At 51.5% G+C, this 15,491-nt stretch overlaps 1 protein-coding gene across 15 annotated transcripts in view; it reads left to right on the forward strand.

Moving 5' to 3' along the window:
• Nucleotides 1-15,491, forward strand: part of LOC118358374 (smoothelin-like) — a 54,922-nt gene that overhangs the window by 36,082 nt on the left and 3,349 nt on the right. For 12 of the 15 annotated variants that reach the window (XM_052478832.1, XM_052478830.1, XM_052478834.1 and 9 more), the window contains 9 exons: nucleotides 9,263-9,442; nucleotides 9,830-9,905; nucleotides 10,281-10,313; nucleotides 11,356-11,535; nucleotides 11,676-11,738; nucleotides 11,870-11,945; nucleotides 12,103-12,258; nucleotides 12,336-12,462; nucleotides 12,703-12,854. In XM_052478832.1, coding sequence (XP_052334792.1) covers nucleotides 9,263-9,442; nucleotides 9,830-9,905; nucleotides 10,281-10,313; nucleotides 11,356-11,535; nucleotides 11,676-11,738; nucleotides 11,870-11,945; nucleotides 12,103-12,258; nucleotides 12,336-12,462; nucleotides 12,703-12,854 — 1,043 coding nt within the window. Of the gene's footprint in view, nucleotides 1-9,262; nucleotides 9,443-9,829; nucleotides 9,906-10,280; nucleotides 10,314-11,355; nucleotides 11,536-11,675; nucleotides 11,739-11,869; nucleotides 11,946-12,102; nucleotides 12,259-12,335; nucleotides 12,463-12,702; nucleotides 12,855-14,650; nucleotides 14,832-15,491 lie in introns of all 15 variants that reach the window. The other 3 variants (XM_052478831.1, XM_052478839.1, XM_052478833.1) reach the window with 3 other exon arrangements.

Raw genomic sequence — 15,491 nt, forward strand, 5'->3', positions numbered from 1 at the left:
CAAGCTGAGGAGGAGGGTGAGGGGACCTGCTACCCCAAGAGCAGGAGGAGGAGGAGGGTGAGTGGACCTGCTACCCCAAGAGCAGGCTGAGGAGGAGGAGGGTGAGTGGACCTGCTACCCCAAGAGCAGGCAGAGGAGGGTGAGTGGACCTGCTAGCCCAAGAGCAGGCTGGGGAGGAGGACGGTGAGGGGACCTGCTAGCCCAAGAGCAGGCTGAGGAGGAGGACTGTGAGGGGACCTGCTAGCCCAAGAGCAGGCTGAGGAGGAGGACTGTGAGGGGACCTGCTAGCCCAAGAGCAGGCTGAGGAGGAGGACTGTGAGGGGACCTGCTAGCCCAAGAGCAGGCTGAGGAGGAGGACTGTGAGGGGACCTGCTACCCCAAGAGCAGGCTGAGGAGGAGGACGGTGAGGGGACCTGCTACCTGCTACCCCAAAAGCAGGCTGAGGGGACCTGCTACCCCAAAAGCAGGCTGAGGACGGTGAGGGGACCTGCTAGCCCAAGAGCAGGTTGAGGAGGAGGACGGTGAGGGGACCTGCTACCCCAAAAGCAGGCTGAGGAGGGTGAGGGGACCTGCTACCCCAAGAGCAGGCTGAGGAGGAGGACGGTGAGGGGACCTGCTACCCCAAGAGCAGGCTGAGGAGGAAGAGGGTGAGGGGACCTGCTAGCCCAAGAGCAGGCTGAGGAAGAGGACGGTGAGGGGACCTGCTAGCCCAAGAGCAGGCTGAGGAGGAGGACGGTGAGGGGACCTGCTAGCCCAAGAGCAGGCTGAGGAGGAGGACGGTGAGGGGACCTGCTAGCCCAAGAGCAGGCTGAGGAGGAGGACGGTGAGGGGACCTGCTACCCCAAAAGCAGACTGAGGAGGGTGAGGGGACCTGCTACCCCAAGAGCAGGCTGAGGAGGAGGAGGGTGAGGGGACCTGCTAGCCCAAGAGCAGGCTGAGGAGGAGGACTGTGAGTGGACCTGCTAGCCCAAGAGCAGGCTGAGGAGGAGGACTGTGAGGGGACCTGCTAGCCCAAGAGCAGGCTGAGGAGGAGGACTGTGAGGGGACCTGCTAGCCCAAGAGCAGGCTGAGGAGGAGGACTGTGAGGGGACCTGCTACCCCAAGAGCAGGCTGAGGAGGAGGACGGTGAGGGGACCTGCTACCTGCTACCCCAAAAGCAGGCTGAGGGGACCTGCTACCCCAAAAGCAGGCTGAGGACGGTGAGGGGACCTGCTAGCCCAAGAGCAGGTTGAGGAGGAGGACGGTGAGGGGACCTGCTACCCCAAAAGCAGGCTGAGGAGGGTGAGGGGACCTGCTACCCCAAGAGCAGGCTGAGGAGGAGGACGGTGAGGGGACCTGCTACCCCAAGAGCAGGCTGAGGAGGAAGAGGGTGAGGGGACCTGCTAGCCCAAGAGCAGGCTGAGGAAGGAGGACGGTGAGGGGACCTGCTAGCCCAAGAGCAGGCTGAGGAGGAGGACGGTGAGGGGACCTGCTAGCCCAAGAGCAGGCTGAGGAGGAGGACGGTGAGGGGACCTGCTAGCCCAAGAGCAGGCTGAGGAGGAGGACGGTGAGGGGACCTGCTACCCCAAAAGCAGACTGAGGAGGGTGAGGGGACCTGCTACCCCAAGAGCAGGCTGAGGAGGAGGAGGGTGAGGGGACCTGCTAGCCCAAGAGCAGGCTGAGGAGGAGGACTGTGAGTGGACCTGCTAGCCCAAGAGCAGGCTGAGGAGGAGGACTGTGAGGGGACCTGCTAGCCCAAGAGCAGGCTGAGGAGGAGGACTGTGAGGGGACCTGCTAGCCCAAGAGCAGGCTGAGGAGGAGGACTGTGAGGGGACCTGCTACCCCAAGAGCAGGCTGAGGAGGAGGACGGTGAGGGGACCTGCTACCCCAAAAGCAGGCTGAGGAGGGTGAGGGGACCTGCTAGCCCAAGAGCAGGCTGAGGAGGAGGACGGTGAGGGGACCTGCTACCCCAAAAGCAGGCTGAGGAGGGTGAGGGGACCTGCTACCCCAAGAGCAGGCTGAGGAGGAGGACGGTGAGGGGACCTGCTACCCCAAGAGCAGGCTGAGGAGGAAGAGGGTGAGGGGACCTGCTAGCCCAAGAGCAGGCTGAGGAGGAGGACGGTGAGGGGACCTGCTAGCCCAAGAGCAGGCTGAGGAGGAGGACTGTGAGGGGACCTGCTAGCCCAAGAGCAGGCTGAGGAGGAGGACTGTGAGGGGACCTGCTAGCCCAAGAGCAGGCTGAGGAGGAGGACGGTGAGGGGACCTGCTACCCCAAGAGCAGGCTGAGGAGAAGGACGGTGAGGGGACCTGCTACCCCAAGATCAGGCTGAGGAGGAGGACTGTGAGGGGACCTGCTAGCCCAAGAGCAGGCTGAGGAGGAGGACGGTGAGGGGACCTGCTACCCCAAAAGCAGGCTGAGGAGGGTGAGGGGACCTGCTACCCCAAGAGCAGGCTGAGGAGGAAGAGGGCGAGGGGACCTGCTAGCCCAAGAGCAGGCTGAGGAAGAGGAAGGTGAGGGGACCTGCTAGCCCAAGAGCAGGCTGAGGAGGAGGACGGTGAGGGGACCTGCTAGCCCAAGAGCAGGCTGAGGATGAGGACTGTGAGGGGACCTGCTAGCCCAAGAGCAGGCTGAGGAGGAGGACTGTGAGGGGACCTGCTAGCCCAAGAGCAGGCTGAGGAGGAGGACGGTGAGGGGACCTGCTACCCCAAGAGCAGGCTGAGGAGGAGGACGGTGAGGGGACCTGCTACCCCAAAAGCAGGCTGAGGAGGGTGAGGGGACCTGCTAGCCCAAGAGCAGGCTGAGGAGGAGGACGGTGAGGGGACCTGCTAGCCCAAGAGCAGGCTGAGGAGGAGGACGGTGAGGGGACCTGCTAGCCCAAGAGCAGGCTGAGGAGGGGGACGGTGAGGGGACCTGCTACCCCAAAAGCAGGCTGAGGAGGGTGAGGGGACCTGCTAGCCCAAGAGCAGGCTGAGGAGGAGGACGGTGAGGGGACCTGCTAGCCCAAGAGCAGGCTGAGGAGGGGGACGGTGAGGGGACCTGCTACCCCAAAAGCAGGCTGAGGAGGGTGAGGGGACCTGCTACCCCAAGAGCAGGCTGAGGAGGAGGAGGGTGAGGGGACCTGCTAGCCCAAGAGCAGGCTGAGGAAGAGGACGGTGAGGGGACCTGCTAGCCCAAGAGCAGGCTGAGGAGGAGGACGGTGAGGGGACCTGCTAGCCCAAGAGCAGGCTGAGGAGGAGGACTGTGAGGGGACCTGCTAGCCCAAGAGCAGGCTGAGGAGGAGGACTGTGAGGGGACCTGCTAGCCCAAGAGCAGGCTGAGGAGGAGGACGGTGAGGGGACCTGCTACCCCAAGATCAGGCTGAGGAGGAGGACTGTGAGGGGACCTGCTAGCCCAAGAGCAGGCTGAGGAGGAGGACGGTGAGGGGACCTGCTAGCCCAAGAGCAGGCTGAGGAGGAGGACGGTGAGGGGACCTGCTAGCCCAAGAGCAGGCTGAGGAGGAGGAGGGTGAGGGGACCTGCTACCCCAAAAGCAGGCTGAGGAGGGTGAGGGGACCTGCTACCCCAAGAGCAGGCTGAGGAGGAGGAGGGTGAGGGGACCTGCTAGCCCAAGAGCAGGCTGAGGAAGAGGACGGTGAGGGGACCTGCTAGCCCAAGAGCAGGCTGAGGAGGAGGACGGTGAGGGGACCTGCTAGCCCAAGAGCAGGCTGAGGAGGAGGACTGTGAGGGGACCTGCTAGCCCAAGAGTAGGCTGAGGAGGAGGACTGTGAGGGGACCTGCTAGCCCAAGAGCAGGCTGAGGAGGAGGACGGTGAGGGGACCTGCTACCCCAAGAGCAGGTTGAGGAGGAGGACGGTGAGGGGACCTGCTACCCCAAGATCAGGCTGAGGAGGAGGACTGTGAGGGGACCTGCTAGCCCAAGAGCAGGCTGAGGAGGAGGACGGTGAGGGGACCTGCTAGCCCAAGAGCAGGCTGAGGAGGAGGACGGTGAGGGGACCTGCTACCCCAAAAGCAGGCTGAGGAGGGTGAGGGGACCTGCTACCCCAAGAGCAGGCTGAGGAGGAGGAGGGTGAGGGGACCTGCTACCCCAAGAGCAGGCTGAGGAGGAGGGTGATGGGGGCGGTTGTGGGACGGCTACAGAAGGTTGCGGAACGCGTGGCTCCTCTCTCCACAGTTCTGGCAGCTCTGCAGGGGGAGAACCTGAGGCTTTGTATCCAGCAGGAGAGGCTGGCCCACCAGATGGAAGCTCTGTGTCAGGCCGTGGAGCTGCCTGAACCCCCAACTTACACAGCCTTTGTCACACCGAATGACCTCCAACTTCCACCCAACACACCCCTCATCCGTAAAACGCCTGATGGGCTAGACTGGGAACCTGAGGCTGTCCCTGTCCCCCACCTTTGCCACACGTCGCTCTTCCTCCACCTCCTCTCTGATAGGACTAGGGGGCATCTCACGCAGCAACAGCATGATACGCCTCTCTCTCTCTGGCTGTATGGACCCCCTCCCGCCATCATATTTATCGGCATAATTTCCAGCCTTTTACTCTTTACTGAGGCTCTCTTCCCTATTTGACACCTAGGTTTTTTCCTCTGATCTGAAATCTTGAATGACACATTTTCCCATGTCTTACTGGTACTAATGAACATCTGATCAGTCTAGGTTCGTTTTTGGTTTTATTGGCTGTACTAGTGCTCCACTTGACAGCTTCAGTCTGCAGATTAGAGCACATTGTAACCAGCCATCAACACTGACGTCTCAGTGTTGGTTATCATTGTGTTGGAGGTGTATTTACCTGAAACTAACCGGCTTTATCTGCATGCTTTTCTGTCGTCCCTGCTTCTTTCCTCCTGTCTTTTTCCAGCAGGTTATTTTATCATCCCACATCATCCACAATCCAGGACCTTTTCTCTCACTCTTTCTTGCCAGCTCCCCTCTCGTTGTCTCAGTGTGACACCTGCATTTGTCACTGATGTGCTTTTATCCCATTGGGTGGATGATGGGGTTTGTTAAGGTGCCCTGGCAGAGTATTTGTTTGTGCATGTATTCCTGTTTGTGTCTGTGTTCTGTCAGGGGAAATGTGTCAGGGGACACACTTCCTGTGCTGGGAGGAAGTATCCTGTTTGCTGTCATTTAATCTTCTGAGTAACAGCCTGGTCATGATGATAGCCTCTGGTCTACTGCCGAAACACTGGGCTCCCTATGTTTCTTTGGCATTCTCCTCAAAAAGAAGTCCCAAACATTGTTGGACTTGGACTACAATTCAATCTATTAGAAACTCCTTACCTCTACTTGTCATTATGGGATATGTGGCTCAGAGTTCACGCTTTACAGTGCTCCTGGTCAGATACTGAACAAAACCCATCTCTGATGGTTCACAGCCAGGGTGTGCTCTCTGATTTACATCTCAGGTGTGGAACAGCAATGTCACACCATCAGGCCCCCTCTGGTCCAGACCCTTTGTGATTAGGGCACTAGTAGATTGGGCCTGAAATGCTCCTCAATCTTCTAGAGGCAGTCAGAGTGATCTTGAACCCTGCAGCCTGCTGTAGTCCAGGTCAAGAAGGTCAGCTCTGCTCTGTTATGACTGGGGTAAGGGGAAAGCCAGCCAAGGAGCTGCAAACTTAGAGCCTCTCTTTCGGCCCTCTGTTACTTACAGTTGAAGTCGTAAGTTCATATGCACTTAGGTTGGAGTCATTCAAACTAGTTTTTCAACCACTCCACAAATTTCTTGTTAAAAAAACTATAGTTTTTGCAAGTCGGTTAGTTAGGACATCTACTTTGCATGACACAAGTCATTTTTACAAGAATTGTTTACAGACAGATTATTTATCTTAATTCACTGTATTGCAATTCCAGTGGGTCAGAAGTTTACATACGCTAAGTTGAATGAGCCTTTAAAGAGCTTGGAAAATTCCCGAAAATGATGTCATGGCTTTAGAAGCTTCTGATAGGCTAATTGACATCATTTGAGTCAATTGGAGGTGTACTTGTGGATGGCCTACCGTCTTCAAAATCAGTGCCTCTGCTTGACATCATGGGAACATCAAAAGAAATTAGCCAAGACCTCCAGAAAAATATTGTAGACCTCCACAAGTCTGGTTCATCCTTGGGAGCAATTTCCTAACGCCTGAAGGTACCACGTTCATCTATACAAACAATAGTACGCAAGTATTAACACCATGGGACCACGCAGCCCTCATACTGCTCAGGAAGGAGACGCGTTCAGTCTCCTGGAGATTAACTTACTTTGGTGCGAAAAGTGCAAATCAATCCTAGAAAAACAGCAAAAGGACCTTGTAAAGATGCTGGGGAAACTGGTACAAAAGTATCTATATCCACAGTTAAACGAGTCCTATATATCGACATAACTTGAAAGGCCGCTCAGCAAGGAAGAAGCCACTGCTCCAAAACCGCCATAAAAAAGCCAGACTACGGTTTGCAACTGCACATGGGGACAAAGATGGTACTTTTTTGAGAAATTTCCTATGGTCTGATGAAACAAAAATAGAACTGTTTCGTCATCGTGATCATCGTTATGTTTGGAGGGGAAAGGGGGAGGCTTGCAAGCCAAAGAACATCATCCCAACCGTGAAGCACGGGGGTGGCAGCATCCTGTTGTGGGGGTGCTTTGCTGCAGGAGTGACTGGTGCACTTCACAAAATAGATGGCAAACAGAGGATGGAAAATTAAGTGGATATATTGAAGCAACATCTCAAGATGTTCAAGGTTGGTCACAAATGGGTCTTCCAAATGGACAATGACCCCGGGCATACTTCCAAAGTTGTGGCAAAATGGCTTATGGACAACAAAGTCAAGGTATTGGAGTGGCCATCACAAAGCCCTGACCTCTATCCCATAGAAAATATGTGGGTAGAACTGAAAAAGTGTGCGCGAGCAAGGAGGCTTACAAACCTGACTCGGTTACACCACCTCTGTCAGGGGGAATGGGCCAAATTCACCCAACTTATTGACCCAAGTTAAACAATTTAAAGGCAATGCTACCAAACTTCTGACCCACTGGGAATGTGATGAAAGAAATAAAAGCTGAAATAAACATTCTCTCTACTATTATTCTGACATTTCACATTCTTAAAATAAAGTAGTGATCCTAACTGACCTAAAACAGGGCATTTTTACTAGGATTAAATGTCCGGAATTGTGAAAAACTCAGTTTAAATGTATTTGGCTAAGGTGTATTTAAACTTCTGACTTCTGTACCTTCTAATGGTATTAAACACAGCTAACACTGATAGGCTCTGAAACATGCTGACCTTTCTGCTGTTTTGGTCACGAGTAACAGTGTTGTGTGTGTGTTGAGGACATTTTAAGGGATATTGAAGGGTATTTATTTGGTATTACCTCTAGTTATTCAGCTGGACTGGGTTCTTAGGCCCAGTAATGCTGCCAATTCAGCTGGTCCTGTCCATCAGCCTCTCCAGACCCAGGGAAGCTGTTCTCTTTTGAGTTCAGCCATGTCACAGATGGATGAGTTGGGTGCATGGAGGCTGACCTTACCCAACCCCTACTTTTCATAACAAGGTACTATATAGATACACTTCTGTCTCACCAGCTTACATAACCTAGTTCTGTAGGTCTATAAAGACACTCTCAATAGCATAATGTTAGAGACACCAGACACCCATATGTCCACTCTCACACTCATTAAAGAAAACTGAATACCCATCTTTTTTTCCCAGTGTTTAATTATTCATCATATATGCAGTTCTGTTTCCCCAGTGCAACCTAGTCCTATGGGTCTACAGACACTTTTACACACTGGCATAGTGTTAGGCACACCAGCCACTCTGAATATGAGGTCCATTCTCATGTTGGGAGACCTAGAGAGACAAATAAAATATTTCTTCCTAGGTCACTATAACTGTTACCCTAATCACCAATGAATTCTATAACCATTTAAGTTGAATATGTCCTCTCCCTCACCCTTAACCTCGCCATGGCCACACTCTCTTCCACTCTCTTCCAGTGAGGCATTGTTTGTTTGGCAGGGCCATGTCCAATAACATTCCACTGCGGTCAAGTGGCTCTCACTAGGACCTGTCCCATGGGTCAGACCCCTGAGTTTCAGTCCAGACCTCTAGAACCAGAGGCCACCCTGGATCACACTGGGTGGGCACCCTCTCCTTGGCTAGACTCTCTGAGAAGAGCGAGGGGGTGGAGGGTGTGAGCTGATGGGGACAGTGCCAGCAGTCTGGGGCTAAATCTGGACCTGGACTCTGTTACAACAAAAGCAGCAGTCTAGAGGCAGACAAGCCAAGCCTCTGTAGTCTGCAGAAGGCATGTGGCACCATATGGAAATCTATTCAAGATGTCTATAGGCTTTATGGCCCCTTAAAATACACTGTTAAAAAGCCAGACAGTGGTATCTTAATGGAAGACTATGCTGTGTTTATGTCCATGACTCATCTCCTTTCTTCACCTGTCAGCAGTGAAGGCACACAAAAACCCTACATCTCTCTCCCGTCTGTTACAGCAATGACTGGGTGCGCTATCTGCTTCTGGACAATGTGATTGTGCTTTTACAGTGCTGTAGTGTGTATAGTCCTGTATCCTGTGGGAGAATGGAGCTGGCGTCTATCCTACATAATTTACATTAATGCAGCTCTCTGGGCCCATAGCCAAAATAGTGCTTTACCCCTGTGACATGACATGAGCCCTCTGTTCATGGAAGCCTCGTACGGTTTAGACCGACTGAGAGGGGGCTAAATGTTTGGCAGGATACCGTACCCCTGCTGTATACTAATCCTCACTCTCTGTGACAAAAACTGAATAGCTGGAGGGTCTGGGGAGGATCTGGAGGGTCTGGGGAGGATCTGGAGGGCCTGGGGAGGATCTGGAGGGCCTGGGGAGGATCTGGAGGATCTGGAGGGCCTGGGAGGCATGAGGGTGTGAAAGTGTACATGTACCCACTGTCAAAGATTCCAGGAAGTTTTTTTGAAATCCTCTGGTGCTCATTCCATCCTAAATGTCAGCAAGCCTCTGTGTCTTTTCTGTAAACACAGCTTTAGGGATTGATGGATTGGAAGCCTCCCTTTTTTGTCTCTCCCCTGGCTTGGTGTGTCCTGGTCCTATGGTTTCTCATCAGCTGGGGAATTGTTTGAGTATGATTGACCTCCAACGCTAATGGGCTTTTGTATGTGTTTATCTGTGCTGCCACTGACATTGACCCTTAACTGAGGATAAAGTGGCCATGGTTTTCAGTCTAAAATGGATGACAATTCTGATTTAAAATCTGTATAACCTGAAAATAATTCACAATTCCCTCATAGATGGCCTCAGAGCCCATGTTGGCAGTGGAGCCCTCAGTGCGGGTGGCCTGCTGTCAGCCCCCGGCTGCTGTACCCAACGGCTCCTATGCGCCACCTCGGGACAAATTCGAAGAGTGCTCCAGAAAACTGACCGCAGAACAGCTGGCCGCCATCGACGATGAGGAGCTCCTGGATAAAATGGTACTTTCCCCTCCCCATATCACACACACACTTAGTCCTCAAATCCCCAGATTTGTTGGAATCTGGTGTTGTTTATGTGTATTAGTGAGGGGTTAAATCTGGTCTGCTGGGAAAATGTACATTTGGAATGGTCATACCCTTACGTGTGTGTGTGTGTGTGTGTGTGTGTGTGTGTGTGTGTGTGTGTGTGTGTGTGTGTGTGTGTGTGTGTGTGTGTGTGTGTGTGTGTGTGTGTGTGTGTGTGTGTGTGTGTGTGTGTGTGTGTGTGTGTGTGTGTGTGTGCACTACACTGTGTGTGCTGTATGTGGGTATTTGGAGCTATGTGACAGAGTTTGTCCGAAGACCGACCCCTCTCATTCCTTCCACCTGTCCTGTTCTTTCCCACAGCTGGATGAGTCAAAGGACTTTGAGGAGAGGAAGATGATCCGACAGGCCATGAGAGATCTGCGTAAGAGGAAGAGAGGTGAGAGTGAGACCACAGCCAGACTAACCAACCTCCTGTCCCTTCCCCCTCTGCAACTTCTATCACCTTGCCCTTTCTCAATCTATCGCTCTCTCGCTCTCTACTTACTTGACCACTCTATACCTCAACCTCATTTCTTCATTCACTGCTTTTTTCACTCTAACTTATCCATTTCTTTGTTATTTCTTCATATTTTTTGCCGTCTTGTCTTTTCTCCATCATTGTCTTCCTTTTATCATTATTTTAACTGCTGGGTCTCTGCTGGTAGATGACCTTCATCAAATCTAGTCTGCATTATGTACCTGCCTCATCTCTCGCTATTTCCATCCTCTTCTTTTCTGCTCTTATTTTCACATTCTCACATCCTGCTCTCAGAGGCCGAACTGGGATGTACTCAAGAGGAAATAGGTAGGAACGTCCTTTGTGTTTGTGTGGATTATATTAATAGAGTATGCATCCGTTTTTGTCATTTGTCAATGTCCCACTTGGTTGTATCCCCTCATTGTCAACAATACTGTCCTACCAGTGCTGTTATTGTGCTTGAAGCTCGTCATTGAGTTTTCTCAGTGATACACATTGATCATGAACTGACCAGCAGAAACCAAGGACATGAGGAGCCTGTATGGTGGACAATGAGGGATATGCTAATACATCTGTTAAAACGCATGAGTCGTGATGTTTGTCATGATGTCACTGCCACAGGGCAAACACACCTCATGTTGTTCCACATAATGGCTAACTGTTTTTTGACACTCCAGAAAGGGCTCAGAACTCTGTCAGAGAATGCTCCTTGGGCTCAGTAGCTAACCAGCCAGTTCATCCCTGTATTGCCCTTAACCCCGTAAATGAGAGACCTGACGAATATAGTTCAGTGATAATGAGAGTTATTCGGTGGGTCTGGTGCTTAGGAAGGTAAATGGACAGGTAAGACTGCTAGAACCCCCAAGGCATCGGGTCAGTACTGGTGTTATGGTATCAGTGTGTTGGACAGCATTTAGTAGCCTTTCTATGCCAGTATCTCAGCGACCTGACGTGATGTTCAGAGTCTTTGTTTGCACTTTGATATGTTTGTCCAGCACGTGCTCCACCACAGCACCGCCTGGGGTTGGTTGTGTTTGGCTTTCATCTGTGGGTGGCTGTCTGTGATGATACTTTGGAAATAATGTTGAAATGTACCTCTAGCTTTGTGGTCCTTCTGTAGCTCAGTTGGTAGAGCATGGCGCTTGTAACGCCAGGGTAGTGGGTTCGATCCCCGGGACCACCCATACGTAGAATGTATGCACACATGACTGTAAGTCGCTTTGGATAAAAGCGTCTGCTAAATGGCATATATTATTATATTATTATTATTTGTAGCAGAGAGAGGCTGTCAACTTGAGTGCCTTCCTCTCCCTCTTTTTCCACTGACACTCTCCCTCCCTCCCTCCCTCCCTCCCATCCTCTATCTCAGACCAGAGAGAAAAGGAGCGGGAGTTTCGTCTTGCGGAGCTTCGGCAGCAGAGAGTGGAGCATACTCAGAAGGGTCGTACGGGAGGAGGAGCTGGAGAGGTCGTCATGAGGAAGGTGGAGATGTCAGCTGATGGCTCCACCCTCAGCCAAGTCACCAAGACAGACCGCTTTGCCCAGTCTGGTAAGCCAATCATACACCATGTATTAGGCTGACAACATGGCTGACATATTTGGGCAGTACACTATCCCGTATTTAACCGTGCATGATCTTCCCAAGTCAGATGAAATACTTCAAATGTATTTCTATGTTTGTGTGTCTAGGTGATGGCAGCAGGACAGCTCACAGCACCATCATGGAGGCCAGTTATGTGAAGAAAACAGACGGTGAGTCAGCACATCTGCCTCCTACTAATTTAAATCAGCATTTTCATCATTGTCATCATTTGATTACTATCACTCTTTTTATCCATATATGGTGTTGTGTGGTCTCTCCACCACCTCCCTGTGTTTTCTAGTGGGGACAGTTCAGTCCAAGTCCTACAGCTGCTCCTCCTCTACCTCCAGCAGCAGCTCCACCAGGAAAGTGGGCAGGTGAGCACTGAACCCATAGCGATACAATATAATACTGTGTTCTATTGAATTCTGTGTCTTTAACCCTCCTTCTCAGCAACCCCTATAGGATTGACTGACATTGTGTTGAACAGTAATTTACCCCTTCTCTCTCTTCCTTTCTTCTTCCATCCATCAGTGTGTTTGACCGCGAGGACGACTCGGCGTCCCGTGCTGCGGAGCGCCGGCAGGCAGAGAAGCGCAAGGAGCTGATGAGAGCCCAGACTCTGCCCAAGATGTCCGCCGCACAGTCCCGCAAAGCCATGATCGAGAAACTGGACAAGGAGAGCGGAGGGTGAGGATATAAATGACTAAGAATAGTAAAGAAGGAGAAAACGTCAAAACTAGCATAAACCGATCCCCCTTCTTCAGGCCAGGAAATAAAGCAGTTGCCAAGGTGAACACAGTCCAGCGCTCGGCTAGCTGCGTGGTGCCCAATGCCAACTCCATCAAACAGATGCTCCTGGACTGGTGCCGCGCCAAGACCCGCTCATACCAGGTGAGCCAACCCGCAATGGCACCATCCTGAGTGTCCAGATCTGAGGCATTCACACTTTAGTTCATCCTGGTATGAGGGTTAGGTCTTTTATATAACCCCTCTACTGCATGCAAAACATTCCGCCATGTGTTCTCTGTCAGCAATGCTGTGTTCTCTCACATACTCTGAAGTCTGTTGGGTGACCATTGGCTCATGCTTTGTGATTGAATCATTTCTCTCCTCCTCTCTTTCCCCCTGCAGAATGTGGATATCCAGAACTTCTCGTCCAGTTGGAGTGATGGCATGGCGTTCTGTGCCCTGGTCCATAACTTCTTCCCAGAGGCCTTTGACTACTCCTCTCTCACCCCTGCCAACCGCAGACACAACTTTGAGGTGGCCTTCAGCACTGCAGAGTGAGTACTCACATACACAAATACTTACACTTGTAAACTGTACATCATGCAGGCGCTCATAGATTTACTGAATGTCATGTCTCGGAGTATAACATTTCATCAGAACTTCAGACCTGGGGTAAATGGAAGCTTCACTCTTGGCGTTGCCCCGTGGCCATTTACAGCAGAATGGACCAGGATCTGAGTGCACCATCTTCTAAACTTCCTCCGTCCCCAAGACCATCAATCGTCTGACCACCCCAAGGCTCTGTTTTTGGGGAAGTAGATCCACTATAGCTGTCTAACCAACTCTTTGCTCACCCATTGAACTCAAAATCAGTCAAACATCTTGAGAACCCAAAGACAAACTACTTCCCTCGCCTTTCTCTTCCCAAAACCAACACACTCCTCTTACGTGGAACAGATTTGATCCCTCTATTGGGTATGTTTGTTTGACCTCTGTAAGATCAACACTGAACTGCCAGTCTATGGATTCCTCAGGCTCAGCAGTAAAGGACCTCTGGGTTCTCACCACCCTCACCCTTGCTACCACCTAACTACCCATCCATGTACAGTAGTACGACTGTCTGCCTGAGGGAGGAAGAGAATGTGCATCCACAGAATTCAGCCTTTTGGATGCATCAGATTCACCTGTTTTACTCAACTCACTGTGTGTCAAGGGGCCTACAGTGAGGGTTGTGATGAGCCTGGGCCCACTGCTCAGTTGTATCCTTCCTCTCTCTCTCAGGTCAATCAAGTCCGCTTCTGGATCTACTACTACTATGTCCTGTACCTCTAAACCTCTCCACTCTCCATCCACTCTCTCCTCTCAGAGATGCTCTCCTCAGTAACCGCTGTGTGACGTGACCCTCCATCCACCAACCCTGAACTAAACCAGGAAACTCCTGAGACTGACCCCTTCCCAACAACCACCAGGTTACTACAGTACAGGAAGAGCACTCGACTGACTACCTCCCAGACCCCTCTCCTTCTCTCTCTCTCCTTTAATCTGTCCATCTCCTCCTCTTCCTCACTCTCTCTGTCACCTCCTCTTTTGATGAGGTCATGTACTGTCAACCTTTGCCCTGTCACCCACCAGTGTCTGCTGAGTTCACCTGTTACGACCATGATGACGTAACCACCAGATTGTCAAACACGTGTTCCTCCGAGCTACCCCCACAACCCCCTCTTTGTCACTCTGCTGCACTGTCACTCCTTTCCCTGGGCACCAACCTCACCCCCTCCTCCCCCACAACCTGCCAGTGTGCCTCAACTGGACCCCACTCACACACTCACCACCAGTGTGTTTCTCTTCTAGGTTCACCCTGTGGTCCATGTCTTTGTGATTGTAGAATTCTTGTTTTTTCCTTGTCTCTTGTTTTTGTACTGGACAAAACAAAACCAATGTTCTATGGTTGATGTCCCAATACCCCCATGTCCAAGTCTTTTGTCTCAGTGCACAGAACAAACAAAACGGTGCCTGACGCTTCATTTTCCATTTTGTGTCTGCGTGTGTACTCGCCCATATGTGTCACGTTGTTCATGAAGCACGTCAACTCCTGGATATGTCTGTCGACACACAATGTAATGTTATGGTTTGTTTTTGTCTTTTCTCTCTCCATCTCCACACCCTGGGTATTCCTCTTGTTTGGCTGCTCACTGCTTCTCTCTCATCCTCCTTCTTTCCTTCTGTCTGTTGACTTATATCTGTACCTTCTCACTATATATTTTCTGCACTTTTTCTGTCTCTCTCTCTTCCTCCCTCTTCTTTCTCATACCCTCTCTCCCCCTGCTCCCTCTCCGGGGTGCGGGTGCAGGAATCTGGCTGATTGTCCCGAGCTGTTGGACGTGGAGGACATGGTGCGGATGCGTGAGCCGGATTGGAAGTGTGTGTACACGTACCTGCAGGAGTTCTACAGGGGACTGGTGACCAAGGGCCTGGTTAAAACCAAAAACTCTTCCTAGAGTCACACCCCTAGGACCCCAAATGCACTCATGGTGAGAGAGGGAACAGGCCCACGGAGGAACCTCACGCTGGTGCTGGGGGTTTATGGAGTGGGATTGGTGTGAGTGGGAGATTCTCAATTGGGGAAAAGTCCATCCTTTACTCGACTCCTCCGTCCTCCTCTCGGCCGTCACCCGGAAACCGATAAGTAGTCGCCATGTGTAGGAGAGTTTAAATGTTTTAATAGGTGAAGGGAGGAGTTTAATCAGCTCCTAGATTGCCTCCTCCGGCAGAGGGTACCGAAGTGTTTCTTGCATGGAAGAGTTTTGAAATCTACCTCATCCCCTTGAATCAGCCGTTTGCTCAGAGGAGAAAAGCATGCATACATTTAAAAACGAAAAGCTACTTATATCTATAAACATTTATTTTTAGCACTTTACACATGTATTTTGGGATTCCTCTGCTGTAAACTTAATCTTCCTGATGACGAGCTAGTCGAGGAGTCATTTCATACAAGCACATTGGTTTCTTCTCCTCGATTCCTATTCTCGAATACCTTTGACCTTTTTCAACAGGAGAGGATCGAGGACAGGATGCGAGGAATTGAGAACCCAATTGAGATTCTCCCTGTGTGTGACTGTGGGTGTAGGAGTTAATGTTGTGAATGGCAGGATCAACAACAGTTCCACTGGTTATTCATATTATGAGGAGAA

Source organism: Oncorhynchus keta, chromosome 25, assembly GCF_023373465.1.
Source record: "Oncorhynchus keta strain PuntledgeMale-10-30-2019 chromosome 25, Oket_V2, whole genome shotgun sequence".
Lineage (NCBI taxonomy): Eukaryota > Metazoa > Chordata > Actinopteri > Salmoniformes > Salmonidae > Oncorhynchus > Oncorhynchus keta.